The 23116-nt window shown below is 39.6% G+C and overlaps 1 protein-coding gene across 2 annotated transcripts in view; it reads left to right on the top strand.

The window, feature by feature from the left end:
* Positions 1-1909: 1909 nt before the first annotated feature.
* The window catches only part of CAT (catalase), a 34072-nt gene continuing 12865 nt past the window's right edge, over positions 1910-23116 (top strand). The window contains exons 1-7 of one of the 2 annotated variants that reach the window (XM_030560066.1): positions 1911-2095; positions 9909-10080; positions 12944-13054; positions 14538-14668; positions 18187-18291; positions 19536-19661; positions 21590-21781. In XM_030560066.1, coding sequence (XP_030415926.1) covers positions 2030-2095; positions 9909-10080; positions 12944-13054; positions 14538-14668; positions 18187-18291; positions 19536-19661; positions 21590-21781 — 903 coding nt within the window. In that variant the 5' untranslated portion in view covers positions 1911-2029. Of the gene's footprint in view, positions 2096-9908; positions 10081-12943; positions 13055-14537; positions 14669-18186; positions 18292-19535; positions 19662-21589; positions 21782-23116 lie in introns of both variants that reach the window. The other variant, XM_030560067.1, reaches the window with a different exon arrangement.

The following is a 23116-nucleotide window of genomic DNA, read 5'->3' as shown; positions in this document are numbered from 1 at the left end:
TGGGTGACCCTGGTTCATTGTGTGAAGGGATAAATAATTCCCTATTCACTTTCTCCATGCCATTCATGATTTTATAAACATATCCCCCCTTAGTCATCTCTTTTCCAGTCTGAAGAGTCACAGTCTTTTTAACCTCTCCTCATATGTTCTATATCGCTAATCATTTTTGGTGTCCTTTTCTGTACCTTTTCCAATTTTAATATATCTTTTTTGTGATGGGGCCACCAGAACAGCATACCATATTCAAAGTGTGGATGTGCCATGGATTTTTATGGTGGCACTATGGTATCTTCTGTCTTATTATTTGCCCCTTTCCTAATGGTTCTTAATATTGTTACCTTTTTTGACTGCCACTGCACATTGAACTGATGTTTTTAGAGAACTCTTCATGATGATTTTTGAGTGGTAGCAGCTAATTGAGACCCCATCATTTTGTATGTATAGCTGGGAGTATGTTTTCCATCCAGCACTGAGTAGTTGCTATGATATGTTATATGGGGAGCTGGTATGTGACCTGAGACTTTTTAAAATTGCTCTACCACTTCCGTTATTTACAACAAGCCATAGAAATGAGGTAGGAGTAAAGTCCTCAGGCTAGAGAAGCGCCTTTTCTTTATCTCCTGAAATTCTGTTCAGGTTTTGCTGAGATATAAAATCACCATTTACTTTTTCTTACTCACATGCCTCTAGTAGTTTTTGGCAGCGTGGCCAAAAATAATTAAGCATAGACATTCTAGTGCCAATGCATTGGCAACACACTGTCCACATGGCCCATCCACACCTTTGGAGGAACCACATGAAGCACAAACTCTCTGAGTTCCCAAGAAGGGGAAGGAGAAAGAGACTTAAGCTTGGTCACTGTCAACCATTCCTGGACCCAGTGTTCTATCCTCTCTAGGGTTTAAAAAAACAAATACAAAAAACAAAAAGAACACAACATCTCATGCTTCTAGCTACTGTTGTTTGTCGTATAGCTCAAGTCATAGAAGTCTGTGCTACAGGGCTCAAAATTCAACCACCGCTGTTAATGCATGAATCCTAGGAAGTAGAGTTACAGTTACATAATAGAACTTGGTTTTACCTCTTTCCCTCCAAAAAACCCTAGGAAATTGCAAAAACACACTCCTGTTAGAAATGTTATTTAGATTTCAAATTCAAGCCCTGGAAAATTAATAAACATAAAATGTATGACTGTTACGTTAACTCTGTCACTTGTGCATATGCAATACTAATCTTTAATTAGATGATCATGTTTTTTTCAAGGTACTCCTGCCTCCTTAAGTGCACAGAATAGATGCACAAATGGATAGAACTAAGACTACCCAGGCAACTGTGAAAATGGTATTCCTAACTCTCCAGTGTTTAGCCTTGGTCTGTGCAAAGTCCAAAGCCGGTCTCTCATTAAAAGAAGTTGGTCCAATAAAAGATCACCTCACCCATCTTATCTCTCTAAATAGCTTTTTTGCTGTGTGATAAATATATATACACATTAGAGTTTCCGCAGTGTCTCCTTCTCCTTTCTGTTCCCCTTTATTTTTCAGCTCTGGAAGGTTTTGAGGACTAAGAATAAAACAAAACAACGAAGAAGCCAGAAACTATTCTAAAGTCCAACAAAATTGAGAACTAGGGTCCTCCCATCATTGTTTTTCCTTCTCTGACCTTTGGCACACTTCAGACGTGTGAGGGGGTGTGGGGGGATGAAATACAAGAGGGAGCTGTGCCAAGACCATTCTTGGGAGTAAACAGCAGAGCACAGCACACAACCCCTCTGCTCCTCGAGCTGCCCCTTACTTAATTCCCCGCCTTCCTTTGGTGATTGGCGTATTCTGAACCCAATCAGAACTCGAGATGGAGCCATCGAAGGACTGCTGACCAATGAGGAAGTGAGGGGCGGGCATAGCTGAAAGATAGAGGTGGCAGCAGCGCTCTCCGGCTGCGAGTCGGCGAGAAGCGCTGGGAGAGGGGAGTTGGGCGGCAGCAGCCCTTTCTTAACGAACCGTTTCCACTGCAGGGGTCCCCTAGCTACGAAATGGCCGGCAGGCGGAATCACGCCGAGGACCAGCTGAAGCAATGGCAGGATCAGCGAGGCTTTCAGGTATCCCAGTAGGGGTTCCGTGCTTCGGGTCCCCGCGGCTCAGGGGGCCCCTTAAGCGGGCCAACGAGGGGCCCGTGAGGCTGGGTCTTCTCTTTCCGAGGGGCCTCGCTCCCCGCCTGGCGCTGTCCCGCCCCGGGGCATCCCAGAGCGTCCCCTTCCCCAGCCTGCGCGTTGTGCAGGCTAACGGTCGCAGGGCGCGCTCCTGTGGCTGCCTCCTGAGGGGACGGGTGCGCGAGATGGTAGCGGTGCGAAGGGAGCGGGCGGGGAGATGGTACATTCCACCTTAGGGGGGGCGGGTGCGATGGTAGCGACGGGCTTGGTGGGAGAGCGGCGACCACGCTGATTCTACGGCGCGTGCCTGCGGGAGGCTCACTGGGCTGCAGCCATGGAGAGCTGCGCACGGGCCCTGGAGAGGATAATACTTTGCCCCTTAGCGGAGCACTTCATTTCAGCGTCAGCAGGACCTAGGCCTAGTTTACTCTTAAAAATTAGATTGACCTAGACACCTTGCTGAGGTCTGTGGCAGTTTTTCACTCCCAACTGCTGTGATGTGGCTAGGTCAGTGGAAAAAGCTGTTCTGCCAGAGAGATGGCTTAACTCCATTGACTGAAATGTCTACACTGGGATGGTGCAGGACCCTACCTATGCTACTGTAGCATGGGCATACCCCTCAGTCTCACAGGTCATCTCGAAGGAGGTATCTTCATTTTACAGATGACAAAACAGGTACAGAGAGGCTGAGCTGGGAATAGAACCCCCAGATTGCAGCCTCCTAGTCCCTTGCTCTCAATGATAGTTTGAGACCTGATTTTCCAAACTGTTAACACCCCAAAACACCTATTGAAGTGCACTGTAGCTGCAGATACTTTATATTTCTGAAAAATCAGGACCTAAGATTCTGCTACCACTTTATATAGTAAGACTTTGTTTTTGTCTGGCCTTAGACATATTGTTTTATACTTCAGTTTAAGCAAAAGTATGATTGAGATTCCTACACAGGCAATAGATGCTATGTCAGGTGGATGCAACAGGGAAGCTCTATCGTTTATCAGTCTTGAAAGTAGATTATGTGTCCACACGTTATATAGTGCTTTTACTCCTATAAATGCATACTATTAAAACATTTCTGTAAGTCAATGAGTACTGCAATAGTTATGGTGATTTTAGTCACTTACCTCCCACTCTAACAAAATTAAAATATAGGTTTCAGATTCCTCCTTGCTCCATCTTTACAGAATAGAGGTTGGAAGAAAGTGTTCAAACATACCCCAATACAGATGAGTACAAGCAGTTTAATACTCATTTTTTTTTACAAAGTACTAATTTGAAAGGTAGCTTAGCTCCCACTTTGCTCTGTTGAGTTAATATGAACTTGATCCAATGTTATAAAAAGATATTTCATAAAAACCTGAGGAGATAATTACAAATGAACACACTGGTTGGTATCACTAATACACTTCACAATTTGTATTTGTGTACTGTAATATTCACTGTTGGGCAGGTGGACATCTCTGATAAAAGCAGTATTTACTTTGCTTCTGGATACTCTTCTGGCTCTTGCCACCTACTACAGGACAGGCCCAACAAAGAAAATAACAGAACGCCACTAGCCATCACCTACAGCCCCCAAGTAAAACCTCTCCAGCGCATCATCAAGGATCTACAACCTATCCTGAAGGACGATCCCAAGATCTGTGTGAGAGTGAGGGAGACAGGCCAGTCCTCGCTTACAAACAGCGTCCCAACCTGAAGCAAATACTCACTAGCAACCATGCACCATACAACATAAACACTAACCCAGGAACCTATCCTTGCAACAAAGCCCAATGCCAGTTCTGTCCACATATCTATTCAAGTGACACCATCATAGGACCTATTCACATCAGCCATGCCATCAGGGGCTCATTCACCTGCACATCTACCAATGTGATATATGCCATTATGTGCCAGCAATGCCCCTCTGTCATGTACATTGGCCAAACCGGACAGTCTCTACACAAGAATAAATGGACACAAATCTGACATCAGGAATCATAACATTCAAAAACGAGTGGGAGAACATTTCAACCTCTCTAACCGCTCAGTGACGGACTTGAAGGTGGCAGTTTTGCAACAAAAAAACTTCAAAAACAGACTCCAAAGAGAGACTGCTTCACTCGAATTAATATGCAAATTAGATAAATTAAGTCAGGCTTAAAAACAGACTGGGAATGGTTGGGTCATTACACTAATTGAATCTATTTCCCTATGTTAAGTTCTCACACCTTCTATGGATCATCTTAATATCATCACTTCAAAAGTGTTTGTTTTTTTCCTCCTGCTGATGATAGCTCATCTCAATTGATTAGACTCTTCCTGTTGGTATGCATACTTCCATCTTTTCATGTTCTCTGTATGTATAAATATTGCCTGTCTGTGTGTTCCATTCTATGCATCCGAAGAAGTGAGCTGTAGCTCACGAAAGCTCATGCTGAAATAAATGTGTTAGTCTCTAAGGTGCCACAAGTAACTCCTGTTCATTTTGCTGATACAGACTAACACGGCTGCTACTCTGAAACCTAGAATTTTAAAAGTGACTTGTAGACAGCAACTAGTTATACTCAAAATAGGTACCTTAAGTTTGTCAGTAGACTATGATTGCTGTGTGGTTATGGTTAATCTAAAAGCCAAAGTCCTTGTACTGTGAAGGGATTAAGGTTGTATTAAACTAAACTTGCAGATTAAGGATTTGATTCAAGCTAATATTCCTCTCATTTTAATTAAAAAAAAAAAACAAAATCCCACCAGTCAGATGAAGCTCAAACCTGCAGATTTCTCATAGATTTCAGAAACTCGTGGGAAAGTTGTGGGGTCGAATGCCATTTGGTTATCATTGAAAGTATTTTTTTTTCATGTGAGTGCAAATAGAAGTTTGAAAACATTAATCCTTGACTCTGTAGAATAATAATAATTGTAAAGAAGTTAGATCTGTTTTAGAAGTGTGATTATCCTATCGAATAGCACCCTTTGTTTCCTTACTAATGCACTTGAGAGTTAATATGAAAAGTCATGTGCAACTCTTTCCAGTGTGCTCTGCCTTGTTCAGAATGCTGATTGTTCTTCGAGTCTTATGATTTGCTTTTTGTAAAAGCCTTGGGGCACAGTCCTACGCAGTGTAAATTTTATGAACTTTAAAATGTGAATTTTGCTGCATAAAATGGCAGGATAACTCCAGATTCTCAGGCCCAATGATACAAGTTTCCTCAAGTATCAGAGGGGGGTAGCTGTGTTAGTCTGTATCCACAAAAACAACGAGGAGTTTGGTGGCACCTTAAAGACTAACAGATTTATTTGGGCATAAGCTTTCATGGGTAAAAGACCACTTCTTCAGATATTTTCAAGTTTCCTCAGTAACAGTAAGAATTGAACTTACTCTTTTTAGTAGTGATGCACTCTATTTACAGGTGGTTCTTTGCAAATTGCCACTATGTTGCCTGTTTTGAGATGTGGCATTTGTCTTTGAATTTTTCTAGAAAAAAACCCTCTGCTTTTTGGGTGTTGCACAAGTCTCTCTTCCCAACAATGCACGTAAGATAGCTGAGGTTACATTAAACTGAGCCTCATTTCCCTTTCCAGTCAGATTTGAGGAGAGGGGCCTTACAATGCCCAGATTCTTACTTCTTCTCTATTTTTGCTTGAGAATTTTTAAATAGTTGAATATGCTTAGGATTTTTAGTGTTCACAGACAACATGATAGCAGTGTTCTGCAAGAACAAACATGGCTGTGCCCACTCTCACCTTTTCTGACGGAGGCCTTCAATCCAGCAAAGAGAACATTCTCGTGTTAAATAGCAAGTGAAGTAGCAGACCACACAGGTACACGTGTCTCAGAGCTGCTATAGAAACTTCCATGCTATCTTGCTTGGGATCCAAGGATGACTATCTTAGAAGCAGCTGGAGTAGCAAACGATGAGGCACAAGTAAGGACTCCCCATTTCCTTCCATTTACATGGATCAAGGAACACCAGTTTTCCCGTGGCTCTCACTCCCAAATGTGTATGCTCAGGAGAGATGAGAATCAGGAACACTTAAAGTGGAAGAAGTCTAAAGAGCTTTTGGAACTCTAGTATAACATCCCTTCATGTCCCACTGTATTTTTCTGATGTCAGACTCAATTATCTATTTATTCTGACCTTCTCGCAAGCCCTCTGCTTCCTGCCTACTCTCCTTCACTTACTTACTCCTATTATCTCATCCCTGTCTCACATAATCCTGGCCCCCATAATCCATAAATGGCCTACAATAAAAAAAATCCCTGTGGAATTAAAACATAAGCAACAGGCTGAAAATGCTGGTTGGTGTGTGTTGTATTCCTTTCTCACTGTTTTTTGCCTCTTTGTTTAGATTGTAAGCTCTTTGGGCCAGAGAACCTTATCTTGCTATGTGTTTTGTACACTGTGTGGCAAAATGGGCTCTCATCCTAAATGGGGCCTGTAGGTTTATTGCAATACAAACTAATAATACCCTCTGCCGTGTGGTTGTTTTGAAGGAATGAGAATATATTCTGATTTGTTCAAAAGTTTTTAATGTTGCAAAATTTTCACAGCTGCTGCTATCGATAATTAAACTCAGAGCTGATGAACTCTTCAGGGGTGGGGTCATACCCACCCAGTGAGATGCTGTGGGTTTTACTTGTACATGTCTGCTGCCTGGTGATTAGATAAAATGTGGTAGGGTTTGGATGAGGAGGAATTTGTCATGCTATCTGGAGTGTCTCACAACTCTGAGTGCCAGTCTCAGATCAGACTGTCAGAAAACAGGGCAGACACCTCAGACTGGTGGTATATTCTATAATTGGATTTCACCAAGCCAGTAAGTAACACATGTGAACTCTTTCATCACTATACCAGTCTTACTATGGAGTCACAGACAGTCCCTTAGGCTCTCCAGCCTATCTTGCCACCCAGACAAACTGGATTTAGAGAGAAACCCCGCTCCCCAAAAATCAATCCTTATCAAGTTGCCCCCAGTCCCAAGGGACTACCCACTTACCCCAGATCAGTTGATACTCCAAACCTTTCACCGGAGACAAGACTGGCAGTCAGTTCTATAGTATACTAACTATAGGTGTATTAGCTAAGAAAAAGAAATGAGTTAGCGGTTAAAGCAGGTGGAATATATTAATAAGTAGGCCATTGTTTATTACATCACTGCCATCATTTGATTTACAATCTGTCAGTTTTCCAAAGAAGTCTTTTCAGAGTACCCAGATGGTCTTTGAAATCTCTGTTTTGCATCTGCTAGGCTTCCTTGTAAGAGTCCAAACTGTCAAAGATAATGTATCATTTCTTGAATCCATATGTAGCGGGCCTAGAAATAAAAAGCAAGCTGACGGTGGCTTTACCCACATGAGCTTTTCCTTTGACAGAGTGAGGAATGCATTTTGAATTTTTGACCTCCAATCATTACACACAATGATCACTTTTAAGATACTACTTTTCATTTGCATTCCCCAAGGTTTCATTTGTGTTTGATGGGTTATTTAGTTACAATACTCACTGTAAATGTTTTGTTACATTATAACAGGAATAGATAAGTAAAAATAATACAAATAACATTCCACTAGTTTTTGTGAAGTTTAAACATCTGAACACAATTTACACATTTATCCCTCACTTTGATCTATGCTAATACACAAGTGAATTGACTTGAATACATTCTGTGATGCTGGTCATGGTAGAAGACTACTATTGCCTTGGCTAATTTGTTTTGTAAAGTCAAAGTATTATCTTTAAAATGTATGTCAAGGGAATTCAGAAGTTTGGATAGGTACTCTTTTACTTGGAGTTTTTAGATAAATATATTTAGCCCCTCACCCCCACAGACTCTGAACACTTGGATGCTCTTTAGGGCTTGGATTATTTACATTGTTCCAGTAATTGACAAGTCTGATTGTACCTCTTCAGCTGCAAGTAGGCTGAAGACATCAAAGATCTGTGGACCTTGCTACTAGAAGTAATGACCCGTTCAGGGAAGCATGGATAAGTGTTCCTGTTGTACAGAACACCTCCCACTTAAAACTAAAGAACAAACCCCACCCTCTGATCTATAGAATGAATAATGAAAAACTTGTTTCTGTGCATGCACAAGTATTATGTTTTTCAAGATAAACTAAGTGTTTAAAATCTTAGTCATGTGGGGCCAACTTTCAGAACTTAACTATTCTAAAGCTAAATGCCATTTTATCAGAAGCAGTACGATCTCTTACAGAAGCAAACAAATACCTTTTTAAATAAGTAATAAAGGCCCTTCAAACAGCATATAATGTATCAAACTTAACTTTTTAAGGTTAACCCGTGTAGAGTTAAAATATGCCCCAAAAGCCTGTCAAGAAAATATTCAGACTGCCCGACTCTATCGTACTTGAAATGACTGTATTTGTGAGATGAGGAAGGATTAAATAACTCATTTAAGGTTTAGCTTTCAAATTTTTCCATGGTTAGACCAGTCAATGAAGCTGTGGGAGTAGAAAAGTCACTCAGTTTAAAAAGTTACAGCAGGTGCTGTAAGCATTAATACAATTTAGAATGATCTGCCTTGTGATGGCGAAGAAAAACATTCTTATGCAGTTATACAAAAGGTGCATGTCCTCAAAAAGTAGTGGATTTGTGGTAGCTATTAAAATAACGTTCTGGCTGGTGGAGTGTACAGAGAGAGTCAACTAGGGATTTCAAGATTGTTCTGATATTGCTGCCTCTCTTCTGCCTTGCTTCCTACATATTCGTTGTAGTGCAGAAACCACATCTTTAGACACTTACCTCAGGCTGCCTAAGCTAGCAAAATAAGCTTGATTACTTTTGCTATAGCAGTCATGATCACACTTTGTAGCAATAGGTGTTTAACTTAATTGTCTGGCCACTCCAGTGGACCAGCCATCTCATTTTGAGGGCACAGAGTGGCTGTTGGACACTGTCAGAAACTGGTTACATTGTCAGTGCTGATGGCATTTCAGTGCTAGACTTTCAGAAGTGCATTCTGAACTACTTGTTCAATATTGAGGCTAGAAGAGGGCAAGAGTGGACTTCTAACTACTAGGAGCGTTATCATTCCAGTATAGTACAAATGTATTTTTGGCTTCTAGAGTGAGGCATGAGAGCTTAGCAAGCAACTCTGAAGTAACATTTCAGCAGAGTTCCTGGATTTTGAATGACTTGGAAAAATCTATAAGGATTATTAACATTCTTTAAAACAAAGCATATTAGGAGAGCAAGAGGGGTGTAGAACATATACCATTACTCCTAGAGTTACATTTAAGAATTTAATCACTAAAATACTTCGTAAATTTGAAAACCAAACCACTTGCTTATTTTGCAAGTTCCAATGTAAAAAAATGCAAAACTTAAAAAAGTTACACTAGTTATTTCTAAGTCCACTGACATTAAACTCTTGAAAGTTAGCATGTTTTATCTGCTTCTAAATGCTTGTTCTTTTAGTTATTGAAGTACAAAAACTATATTGAATAAGTAGTATGCCTTGTAGTATTTTTCCAGCTTCACACAACTATCAAACTTTAATGTTAACTCAATGTTTTTGTTTTTTACATTTAAAATTATTGATACCCCTACAGTAACCATTATCATTAAATAATCTGCCTCGATGCAGGAAGCAGTTTTTCCTGTACCTTCAGGAGTCATACTATTTGTTCCTCAGGTCTATATGATTAGAGTTATTTTCACTGAGTTCTATTTGGTTGACCACTTAAAAGGGTATAGAAGTTTATTTTAGTTTTTCCATTGTAGTAACTTGATTTCTTAAAAATCATTTTTGCATTTAGAAACCAGATGCCTTGACCACTGGAGCTGGGATCCCAGTAGGCGATAAACTTAACATCATGACAGTAGGGCCACGGGGCCCTCTTCTTGTTCAGGATGTTGTTTTCACTGATGAAATGGCTCATTTTGACAGAGAGAGGATTCCTGAGAGAGTTGTGCATGCCAAAGGAGCAGGTGGGTTTAAAAGGCATATGTTCCTTAGCTGCGTAAAAGTCTGCTAGAGAATGCCAGTGAATTAATATTGCAATCAAGATTATGTAATGAGGCAAAAAAAGGCATGATGTATGATATTAATATTAGGCCAAATCCTGTTATCAGGGATGTGTGCGTGTGAACTCTAGCCAGAGAAAACAAAGAAAAGTGGTGGTGTCCTCCACCCCCATGTGACAGAGAGAAATAACTGGGGAGGCAAAGTAGCTTACCTCCTAAGAAAAGTCTTTCAGGGACCTGCAAACACTTCTGTGTTGTATTTTTCTCTTTTCAGAGAACTTAAGAATCTGACACCAATTCGGTGTCTATACTTAGTTATTTAAAGTAAGAGGAGTAGAGGCATTTGTTTTACAATTGGTCAAAATTCTGTCCTGGAATAAAACCTTAATTACCAGATCTAGTGTTTACCTAGGGAATGATTAGATGTCAGTACTTACATAGTTTACTAAGCAGATAAATGCCAGTTCAATTACCCTTTAGGACAACCTATTAAAAAAAATAAAATCTGTAACTTCATATCTGAATAAACTTTTACTAGCAACAGTAAAAATGTTCTTATTCACGTCTGTACTCCTTTTTAAAGGAATTATTTCTTTCTCTATCACCTATGCTTTAATAAGACTTCTATATTTAAAATGAGTAATCAAGTTGGCTCATATAAAAGAGGAGGGACTAGCAAAAACTGTAAGCCTTTCATAGCTTGTTTTTGATCAAGGTTTCATGGTCAGAATAGCATTGATTACTTATTTCTAGTGTCAGTTTGAGAATTTGGATTATGTTTTCAGTTTACATGATGTAACATGCTATTTTTGTTAGTCTCATATGGGTTTATGGCATTAACATGAAGGATTAGTAGATTTTCAAGGTTCATAAAAATAAGTATCTAGTTTTAGTGAAGTATATAGAAAGTTTCATTAAGTAAAACAACTTTCAGTGCATGCAAATGAAAACATATAAAGGAGTACTCACATATGTCTAAGAGCTCTTTTCCCCAACAGTACCTGTCCAGCAGTGATGCATTTGTCTCAAGCTGAGGTTTATTCATCCCCAAGTTAATTTTATGAGAGTTAACTCTTAACTTGTTTTGCTAATTGGAAATCAGAAATGATGCCCCTCTTCCCTATATCCCTTCCCCATCAACTACAAGTGCCTCCCTCAAACCAATAGGTAAGAGTTTGTTAACAACACTAACATACATTGTTGTCAATGACAACAAGCTTATTGACCTAGATCTTCATAGGTATTTAGGCTCCTAACTTCCATTGATTTCAATAGCTTTTGAGTTTCTGGTTCACTGTGGTTATCTTTTCATTCAGCACAAATATATTCATAAGTATTTATACTCTTTACTCACATGGCTGTCTGAGTCCTTAGGATCATAGCTGCTAGTTATGCCATACCACCTACAGCTGCAAATTATTAGCTGATGAGCATTTAGTAATTAGCCTGTCTAATTTATAATCCCTAATTTTTGTGTGATTTTTGTGGTAAAAGCCACAGTATTGCCACTATTAGAATGAGAGAAATTATACAGCAACAGAAAAGGAGGAGAAAAGTCGTCAACCCCAAAGAAAAAGACTCTCATAGACCAAATTCCCATGAAGGCAGGTCAATTATGAGTGTATAATTAAGAGTTTGACAGAAATTTCTCTCTGCAGATTTTTTCCCTTCATGCTTTTAGTTATCCATTATCACTGCTTCTTAGGTTTTATGAAGTTACCATATTTGTTTAGTTAAGTGGTATTACAGAAACTGTAGAAAGTTACAGGCTATACTTCTTCATAAAATGAGACTTTGCCTGTCCCATGACAGAATTTTGCTCTTGAGTAGAGGAATTTACCAGTCAAATTACAGGTAAGAATTTTAGAGAGGGGAAAATAAAACTTATTGTGTGGGATCTCCCACTTCCTAAATGAGATGATTACATCTTTTTGCCTTTACATGAGGTCTTTGGTGGAACGGATGTCCTCATAGATAGGTACACCAACTCATCTGCTGATAACACTGCAACAACTACCATTAGCTGTTTCTCCTCCATTTCCTATCAAACTCTTCTGAGGTGTCTTAAGTTATCAAGGCTGCGGAACACTAAACAAAGACCTTAGTTACCTGTCTTTATTATCTGAGATCGTGTACAACCTGCAACTATAAAAACATGTCCAGTGTACTATATATCCATAAATGGGGAAATACATTTAAAATATCACTCACGTTGAATACTAAGTCAAACTTAGACTTCTAGGCTATGATTTATTTTATGCTAGGGAAGTCTTATAGCCATGTGATGCTCTGTTGTGATTCTGGGATGGATGGCCCACAGAAACCTCTGCTGCTCACAGCAGCATGCCAGCCTAGGTGTATTTGTACTAGTCACTAATGTTCTCTCCTGAAATGCTGTACGTTAAGATTTGTGAAGTCTGACATGCTCCATATCTCTGGTTGCATACTAGGATCAGGAACCTGTTTCCTGCATAAGAGAATATTGAGCAATCTGATTGGAAGGTGTAGCGTCAGAGCCCAGCAAACACAGATACAGTGAGCAAAAAGTTCATTTCATAATATTGAAAGAGGGAAAGCTACAAAAGAAGTAAAGGTATCTAGAGGCAGAGACGGGTAGAGCAGAGAAGCCAGCAGAGTGGTGGGTTGAGGTGGAAGAGAATGTTATGAGTTTTGTCCAACTGCCATAATTATTTCTCCACAGTTGCCCTTCTCCAACATCCAGTACGTTGGTTGTGCTCCTGATATTAGCCAAAGTCTTCTGGCCTCTTTGCTGTTCACAGTTGTTCATCCAATCATGTATAAAAGTAATTTTGTTTTGTTTTTTCAGGAGCTTTTGGCTATTTTGAAGTGACTCATGATATCACCAAATATTGTAAGGCGAAGGTATTTGAGCACATTGGAAAAAGAACACCAATAGCCATTCGATTCTCCACTGTTGGTAAAGTGGTATAATTATTATGTGTGGCCTCTTATATAACACATGTATAGAGTTGCTAGTGTAATATATTGTGGAACTGTGTAAAATTTCATGTACTTTTGACCACTTTCATCTGCCCTCTGCCAACTTACTCCTCTCCCCTAGATTTATTCTAAAATCTTGAGTAGTGTTAAGCTGCTGCCATTTCATGTAACATCAGTCTACCATAGACATTTTTCCTCCAAGTATAAGAGGAAGTATGGTATTTTCGGGAGTCTTTGGTTCTATTCCTTGCTCTGCCATAGGCTTTCTTTATGAATGTGGGCAGGATGTGATTAACGTCTTTCTGCCTTGATCCTCCATTAGAATAATTATCACTATTTTTCATTCTTACCTGGCAGCAATGTTGTGAGGATAAATTCATGATTGGAATATTATTGGAATGAGGACCATAACAAAACAGCTTCCTGTAAAATAAAATAAAATAAACTATCCTTTCTCAAATCCAAAGAGGGATAAGTTACAGCTTTTTACAAACGACTTCAAAGGCCAATATCTTGCACATTATATGACTGAAAATGTAATCTTTTTTTATGTCATTAGAAAATGGCAAGTATCAGAGGGGTAGCCATGTTAGTCTGGATTTGTAAAAGCAGCAAAGAGTCCTGTGCCACCTTATAGACTAACAGATTTATTGGAGCATGAGCTTTCATGGGTGAATACAACGAAGTGGGTATTCCCCCATGAAAGCTCATGCTCCAATACGTCTGTTAGTCTATAAGGTGCCACAGGACTCTTTGGCGCTTTATTAGAAAGTGGGAGGTTCTAAAGCTATTCATATTTTGCAGTACTTTTATAGTTACTTACAACTTTTTGGATCTTTTGTGATAGTTGTTCTAAAATCTTGAAGATGGTCAAATCATGAGGATTCTTGAGTCTTCTGGAACAATATAAAGAGTCTATAGATCTTAGTAACCCGGTGGATTTCCTTGTGTGGTTCAAAGTTCTGGAAGCCGAGCAACACTTATTTGCGCTTAGGATCTGGAGTTACTAACAGAACAGAGCATGTACTAAAATAGGCTGCTGAGCTTTTTCAGCACTGCTTACGTGGGTTTTCTCCTGTCTGTATAGCATCATAGGGCTTGTCTATCCGTGGACACTCAGGAAATTCATGACAATTTAACTAGTGGTGTGAAGGTAAGGCGTATTAAAGCATAATAAATTGCTGTGTAGACATACTTTTTCAGAAGTAAACTAGGTTAATTAGGAGCTCTTGTCTACATGTAAGGAATTCTGGTGTAAAAACTTCTAATAGGTCAGGTTGGTATAACTTATTCAGTTGCACAAGAGTTGTTCATGGATCTGCAGATGCATTGCTCACTTTGTCTACAATGTGTTATAAGCATTCAAGTGCTTGAAATATACTAAAATTCTCCAGTGTGGATAAGGTTTAAAAAGAATGCCCCCACATCTTGACATCTTTACATATATGCTTTTCTTCTAGCTGGAGAGTCTGGTTCAGCTGACACAGTTCGTGACCCTCGAGGCTTTGCAATGAAATTCTACACAGAAGAGGGTATCTGGGATCTTGTAGGCAACAACACTCCCATCTTCTTTGTCCGTGATGCCATTCTGGTGAGTGAGACCATGCATGTAGGTAGTTTCAGCAGATGAGATAAAGAAGTCCAAGGATTTGTACAAGTGGTGAAGAAAGAGTACAGAGAAACATAAAATACAGATTGGCACTGAAATCTTATTGTACCCTGATAGTTCAGTATAAATTTGAAAATTTTTGACTGAAAATGAAGTTACTTTGAGAAGTAATTATGCGTATTCACATTTAAAGAAACAATCTGTATAACTTCAGAATGGCTAGTAAATAGGCTTAGTATTTAAAATGTTTGTATTTTTACTTTTCGTGTGATCAATATCACTAGTATGTGAGTCAAAATGGGTAAGAAATTTTCCAGCTGTCATTTGAATTTGGATCATTTAAAAAAATTTTCACTTTTAAAAAGTTCCTGTAACCTGTTTAAATGTTGAAACAAATTTAGACCTTGCTTATTACTCATTATCCATTTTTATGTTATTTGGTAAGGGGATAGTCTTTTAAATGTGTAAAGTAGTTACATTGACATTAAAACTTTTATAAAATGCAGGCCTATTTTGAATGAGAGTGCAGGATTATTATCTCTTTCAAATTCAGTTAAGACATTGGAGATAGTTGCCTAATATATCACTATAGTTCACTCAGTCAGGGCCAAATTTGACAGCCTTTAATTGTGCAAAACTCCCATTGAGTTCAATGGAAGTCTTGCTTAATTTAGAACCATAGAATTTGGTCCAGTATAAGTTTTGTCCCTTTCTGTCTTAAATGCTTTTTGTATGTGCTAGTATGCATCCAAAATATAGGGTTGCCTGAACCTCATGCATCTGAGACTAGGGGACATGTTTGTGCCCCATGTCTCCTTATGTGCCCATATAAAAGCATAAAAAGATCTGAAGACCAACCCCCTGGTTCTTTGCTCAGGCTAAACTCCTTAATAGTCTGAAAAATCATCGTAATTATGCATGATCTTCTTCTGTTTTGACTTGTTTGGTCAGACACCCCTCTATATGCTCCCACCCTATACAGTATTTCTGTAATGGCAGACTCAAAACCTGCAGGGGCTTCAGGTCCTGGCTATACTGTGATGGAATCATTATCGTTAAGGACAGGCACAATAGGTGCCTCTTCCATCTTGGAAAATATCATATTCTGAGAAGATGCTTGGTATACTTATCCTGCTCCTCAAGGACTTTTAAGTTGTTAAGCAGTATCACCACCTTCTAGAGCAATCCATGAAGGTCTCATCAGATTCAGAGGAAAGGAGCTCCAAAATCCTCGTTAATAGACAATCCTGCATCATCTAGCATCCCATAGAACAAACAAGTGACTCTTAATACTATGGAGCAGTTGGCACCAAAGAGAGACCTGGTGACAGCATTGGCATCAGGACCAAAGCAAACGCCTACATTTCAGGCATAGAAGTTGTGCATTGAAAGGAGCCTCTTGCCTTAGTAATTGGAGCAACTGAAGAAGGTCAGTGTCCTCCAACAAGAACTGGTAAAGCAAAACATTTCTTGATAAGTTCTCGAAACCCACAGTATCCAGGGCTGGGGAGAAGAAGACAGCAATGCAGCAGATTACCAGCATTGACCCCAGTGACAAAGGTGCTCCCAGTGGCATTGACCCCAGCGTTGGGGGAGGAGGCTTGGGTTGAACCAGGTACATCCCGGTGCCAAGATATCCACTGCCACAGATACCAAAAGCACCTTATTCATTAATGCCACTCCCCGAGAAGGTCTACTTACTCTGTACCATCACTTGGGCATGGTTCCCTGTATGACGACCAGGAAAAGCATCCCTTTTGAAGTCTGCAGGTGTGTCATCACCAAGAGATCTATGGACTTTTACAGACCCCAGTGGCCAGCAGCAACCAAGATTGGAATTGGTCCAGTCACCTGTACCCATATGGGATGCCACCATGGGCCTGTTTGGGTTTTGAGTCTACCTTCACAGACACTGAGAAATCTATATCCACCATGCGGGAGAAGTTTGCTCCAGCAGCTTCCCTGGCGGGATTGTCAACACTGAAATATCAAGAGGAATGGCATCCAGGGGCACAAAATCAACACCCTGTCTTGCCTCCTAGGCATATTTCCACATCATTGCCAGATGAAGTAATATGCTTGGCACTAGTACTGGAAGATGTCAGAGTTGTCCAGGAGCTTCTTGTGTGGATTGCTGAGACTCTAGAGAGCAAGACTTCAGTCATCTCAGAAAAGCCCCACAAGCTATTCAACATCCTGTTAGCTTCTGGTCCTTGGAGAATCGTCTTCCCCATTAATGAGAGATTACTAGATCCAGTGAAATCTCTGTGGCAGATGACAGCTGTTATATCCCCAGCAGCAAAACATGTTGAGAAGAGGTACCAGGTACCCTCTGTGGGGGTTGAGTACTTCTACACCAGAACACTGGCTCCTTTGACTTTTCAAGTATAGTTGAAATAACTAAAGTCAAATGAGTATGCTGAAGGACAGAGACTCCAAATGCTTAAACCTGTTTGGGTGGAAATCCTACTCATCAGCATTGCTACAGCTGGGAGTGGCTTATGTCTGGCCCTGGTGACTAGGTATGACTTAGACATGGGACAGGGAGGGTGACATGCTTCCTTGCCAAGCTCCCTCATGACAACGTAGAGGAACTGAAAGGCACAGTAAAATGATAGCTTTAACTGGCATCTGTTTCAGCCTGTAATCAAACTCAAAATGTCTGTCGGAAACCTGCTTGGTTCTCTGCCAGCTTCCCCACCAAGCTTCTTGGGAAAATGGGCTTCCAGGGTCTTCCAGCAGTTCAGCCCTTTGGACTGCCTCAGGGTTTCCAGGGTCTGTGACTCCAGGAAAACCTTGCTTTGCCAGGGTTTCCAGGCTCCCTGCCATGGAGTAGTGATGTTGAAAACCTTGGAAGCCCTTAGCTGTAGCTGGGGTTTCCTCAGGAGGGCACCTGGAACTTGAATTGGGGCTATCAGGGCTTCCAGGTTCCCTGCTGCAGAGCTGAGAGCCAGGTAGTCCTGGGGTCAACTCCCAGGATTTGCAGCTCTAGGGCAGCCCCACAGTAGAGATTTCCAGGCTATAAGGACCTTAGAACTTCCATACTTTTTGACCAGCTGGCTCATCATGCTGCTGATTCTTGTTTATATATAGATATTTCAGCAGTTCAGGCTTGAGGGTGAAATTAACATAATCGTTTTGTTGGTAGTATCTGGACAAAGCTGAAAACTCCTCAATGCTCTGTTTTTTCCTTTTGTTTGTTACAGCTTCTCCCACCTCTAACTCTGACCTGTCACTCCTAATACCATCTCAAAGTGCTGATGATTTCATACTTGCCCCACAGTAGCTTAAAATATACTTTAAGTCAAGAGCCATGTTCCATTTATTGTGGCTGATGTCAGTTCTATATATCAAGATACTATGTGATCTGTTTTCTTGAAATACTAGTAATATGTAAAGGGACTCTGAGCATAATTGTAGAGTACTTAGTCAGTTCTTGCAATCTTCAAACTTTTAATTCCAGTAAATTCATCTTAATTTTGTTTTTGTTTGAAATTTAGTTTCCATCCTTTATACATAGCCAAAAGAGGAACCCTCAGACTCATCTGAAGGATCCAGACATGGTATGGGACTTCTGGAGCCTTCGCCCTGAATCTCTGCACCAGGTGGGAGCTTATTGTGTTTTGAACTCAACTTATTCTTCCATGAACAGGGAACTCGCATATTAAGTCAGGTCATATTTTGTTCAGTTTTTTTTTAACATTTCAGTTTCTTGGACAGTCTGGAAATTTCTATTATCTTTTTGGACCAATAGGGCTATATAATAATCTTAAATTATTAACAGTTAACCAAAATACAGTGAAACTCAAATTATATACTTTTAGCCACCTGTTAAACTGTAACTACTAGATTTTGGGTCTTTTTAAAATTTTCTGTAAAGTTAGCCAATGATTAAAGTGATTATCTAGTGTCCTTATTTTTCTTGGCTGTATTTTACTCGGACCAACACAAAAGTAAAGAATTTAAGACTATCAGTATGGTACTGTTGAATTAAAGCAGCTGAACCATTAAGAAACAGCAAAGACTTGCTGTTTAGTCAACCAAGTATTAGAAAAGTAATGTTAAAAAATTAAAAATATTTCTGGGAAGATAATGCTGATATACTTTTAAATCTGTATAAAGCTGTAATTTTTTCTTCTGCCTAAATGTTTAGGGATTGATATCAGCACACATCATAAATTTTAATTCTTCTGAAACAGTGATGGTCAGAAAACAGTATATAAAGAGTGCGGTATACATTTGGAATGTTAGTGTAAAAGTAAACATTGGTAAAAGGTGAAAAGCTCAGTAACTTTAAGAAAAAGTGCTTGACACTAAAGGGTTTTGTGCAACCCCAAATTCAAGAACAAACAGCATTCTCTGGGCTATTGAATGCTATGGATGGAATTACTCTGCCTTGAAGGGTTTTGCTAAAACTGGTTTGTTCAGGATTTTAACTTTTATTTTTTTAAGTTCAAAATATGGTGCTTGCTGGAAAAGTTGTCACAGTTAGCCCTAAAACTACAGTAGCTAACTTTTTCCTTTTGAAAAAAATCATTTTAATCACACATTAGGTTGGTTCCCATCTTTCACTTCCTTGTTAAATATTTCATATAGACTTAACTTTATTGCATGTTCAGCATCTTCAATGATCCAGTTATTAGAGCTGTTGTGATTAGTTTCAGAAGTTTTCAAACAAGAAATTTAGTCAAACAGGGCTTGGCACATGAACAGTCATTATGGTCCTGCAGTATAAGACCATTTCCATTTATACCTTTTGATTAGAGGAGCCTATGTGCTGTTTATGGATTAATGACTTTATATTGGATCAGTTTATTAGTTACTAGAATTGACTATGCTTTTTATTTAGGTGTCCTTCATGTTCAGTGATCGTGGTATTCCAGATGGGCACCGTCATATGAATGGATATGGATCTCATACCTTTAAACTGATTAATGCTCATGGCAAAGCCGTTTACTGCAAGTTTCATGCTAAGGTATTGGTTTTAAGTTCACCTACTTTGTGCTAAATACGAATCCACCATTATAAATTAGAGGTACAATAGGTCAAAATGTTCTGCAATAGGTGGTTCTGCAAATTTGTATGTAAATCTTGGCAATATTATGTAATCTTGCAGGTCTCATTCAGGAAAGATCTTACAGGCATTAGAGTAATAGTCTAATTTAAGAGATCTGTAAAAGGTTTTTCTGTATGTTTTACTGGCTGTTATTACAAGAATCTTTTCAATCCATCATTAAACATACATAAAGGGCCAGGTTGTCCCTGCTTTGATTTCCACTCTGCTTCCCATATGCTGTGATTAGCAGAGATGATTCTTCAGAGATCTTGGTATGTTACCACTTATGGTATTCAAGGTGTTTACACAGTGAGCTTCTGGAAAACCTTGCTGGTTGTGTCTGCTGCAGCTCTCTCTTATGACACCATAGGTTTTGGGTCTGAGGTTGTGTAAGGGAGGAACAATCCTGAACACCTTTCTTGCTGCCATTCAGTGCAGATGTAGGAATCCTACATATACCCATGCCCAGCCCTATCACACTTTATTTTCCTTAAAGTTCTTTTATATATATTTATTTAAGTACTAAGAATAATTTCTAGTATAGTAAGGATTTTGGGGGTTTTGTGTGTATTTTAGTCTATTTTGTGCATGTGATGCACTTGGTTCATACAGCCTAGGATATAGTGCATCTACTGAATCCCTCTCTGGACTTTCTTATCAAGGATTTTTTTGGAGTCCAGTGCTTACTTCTAGTTCCCTTTTTGCTTAGGAGAATCATATCTCCTGATGGGTGAGAGGTGTGTTGGGCTTTCACATCCAAAGTCCATAAAAACAGTCAGGCAAGGCTCCAGATCTTCCTAATGCTGAAGTTTCAGCAGGCAAAATCTGTAGAACAGTCTGAGGTCCATGGTCTGGGTTACATGCGAGGTCTGGACTGGCTGTCATTAACACCTGAGCGAATTTGAATTCTTACCATCACTTGCCAGAGATAAGACTAAGTCTAATGTGGTTGTAGCTCCAGTTGGAGTCAAGCCAAAGACCTCAAGTCAAGGGCTCTGGTTTTGGTAGCTCTTTGGAACCAAAGCCCTCAGACCCCTGTCCCCAGGCTAGAAGGGAGCTTTAGGGCCTAGCCCGTCCAAGAGGGTGCTGAAATGTCCTTAGGATCTTAAGCTAATTAAGGCTCCAGAAACTATTGCTGTTGCATTAATTCCCCAATATAAAGCTAAAAGAGGTTCCCTGAGAACTTGCTTTTTCTACTGCTGATGTAGGCCTTTGAATCCTTGGGCCCTTCCTAGCTGCTTTGAGGCAACTCTGAGCCTTTTTTCTTCGCTCCAAAACACAAATAAATGAGAGTGCAGTTTCTAAGCACTGAAAAATATTCCAGAAATAAAAAGCACTATTCTCAAGAAGATACTTTTAATCAGTCTTTCAACACCAAAGACTGCATCCCTCTTGCCCTCTCTTCACCCCCAAAACACCCTTTACAGGAGAGAGTAGATTTATGTAGATCAGCTCTAGCTGGGTAGGAAGCCCTCTTTTTCAGAGGATGTACCCTAGGGGATGTTTTTGTTCCATTCATGCCCCTTTTATGCCTCTTGGGTGGCATAAAAGGGAATATAGAATCTGACCTCTAGTACCAAACAAAGAGTACATTAAGCAGTTACCTAATTTTATTATTTTAAAAATATTCTGTTACTTTGCCGAGCTCAAATTAATAAAGAGGACAATGTTCAGATTGTACTGTTGAGTGGCATTTAGTTTACCTGCTGAAATTCAGATGTAAAGTGGAATATGCAAACAGTCTAATAGTTCTTCAGTTTGCGCTTTTTTTATTCCTGTGGTATTTCATACCCAGTTTTGTTTAATTACAAATGATAATGAGTGTCACTTCATTTAATTACTATTAGACTGATCAGGGCATCAAAAACCTTTCTGTCGAAGAAGCAGGAAGATTGGCTTCCACTGATCCTGACTATGGATTGCGTGACCTTTATAATGCCATTGCCAATGGAAACTGTCCATCCTGGACTTTCTGCATTCAGATTATGACATTTGAAGAAGCAGAGAAGTTCCCATTTAATCCTTTTGATGTAACTAAGGTAACTAACTGTGGTGTATGTATGTGTCAGTGTATACAAAAAAAAATTAAAGTTACAAAGTCAAGCAGTCAGAGAGGAAATGCCAGTATTAAAGTTGTTTGTGCAAACTTAATTCTTCCCTTCCCCTTCTACATATACATTGTGTCCTAACATCTCACAGAACCAGCAATAGACCTTCCTCTCCTGGGTCCCAGTCTAATGCCTGAAACACAAAAGAATATCCTCTTTTTTTACTACCTCCCTCTTCATTCACTATTCATTATGTGCTCTGAATGAGGAGGGAATCTTAGTCAGATAATGTGATCATGTGAATAAAGAGCATATCATAATGCATACACATAATGGGGCCAAAATAGGGCTGCATAGCAACCTTAATTCTGGAATTGTCTAATATTTGGGTGCTTGACTTTGCAACCTTAACGTGTAATTTCCTAGATCTTTGTTTTCAGCTTTCTTTCAAAAAGAGAAAAATTCCATCCCGTGGAACTATTCCTGTCCCTCCTTCCACTCCTGCTCCAAGAAAAAAAAGAAAAAGGAAAAAAAAAAGGGGGGGGGGTTAATGAGCAGGATTTGAGCCCAGGATTTCTAGATTCATACCACAGACCTCTATTACCTGTGGAGATGGTAGCAAGAAAAGGCTATTAAACAGCATAGGGTGATGTGATACAGTTTACCAGTGGATTATGCAACTAAGTAGGTAGTAGATATTTGGAGTTGGGAATCTTGGTTTCTGGTATTGGCTCTGGAAGGCTGTGATCTAGTAGATAGATTGGGAATGTTCTTTTTGAAAGGCTGTGTTGCTGTTTGGATCAGGCTTGGCTCTGCAATGTTAGAAACCTGAGTTCTTTCCCCAGCTCTGATAGAAACTACCTTGAACAGCCTCTCGGTTACTTTATCATGTAAAATAGGAGCATGAAGCCTTCCTCAATAATGATGACTTTGCAGTACAAAGCATTAACACCAGTCAGTGGAAGAGGAATTGAGACTGGAACTTATGATCTCTTCCTTGCTCAGCACAACTTCCGTGAGGCCAAAAGGATGGGATGACTGCTGCTTCTGGGGTCCAACTCAAGCATAATCTCTGTACCTACCACATAGGAAGCTGTGTAGGTGCCTGGGAGCATGCTTCTTATAGATGGACCATGTTCTGTGATTGTATCAGCAAGCTCTGACAAGCTCTTCAGAGCGTGTTCAAATGGCAGGGTTGTTTTTTTTTTTTTTTTTCAGAGTCTCATAACTTAGCTAAATTTAGGTGGGTTTTCCTGGAGAACAGTAAAATGTACTTCTCTGATATCAGGTCTAATCCTCTGCCAATCATCAAGTTCTTGCTTCAAA

Source organism: Gopherus evgoodei, chromosome 4, assembly GCF_007399415.2.
Source record: "Gopherus evgoodei ecotype Sinaloan lineage chromosome 4, rGopEvg1_v1.p, whole genome shotgun sequence".
NCBI classification, from domain to species: domain Eukaryota; kingdom Metazoa; phylum Chordata; order Testudines; family Testudinidae; genus Gopherus; species Gopherus evgoodei.
Note: the sequence above shows the minus strand (reverse complement) of the source record. Positions and strands in the feature narration are given on the sequence as shown.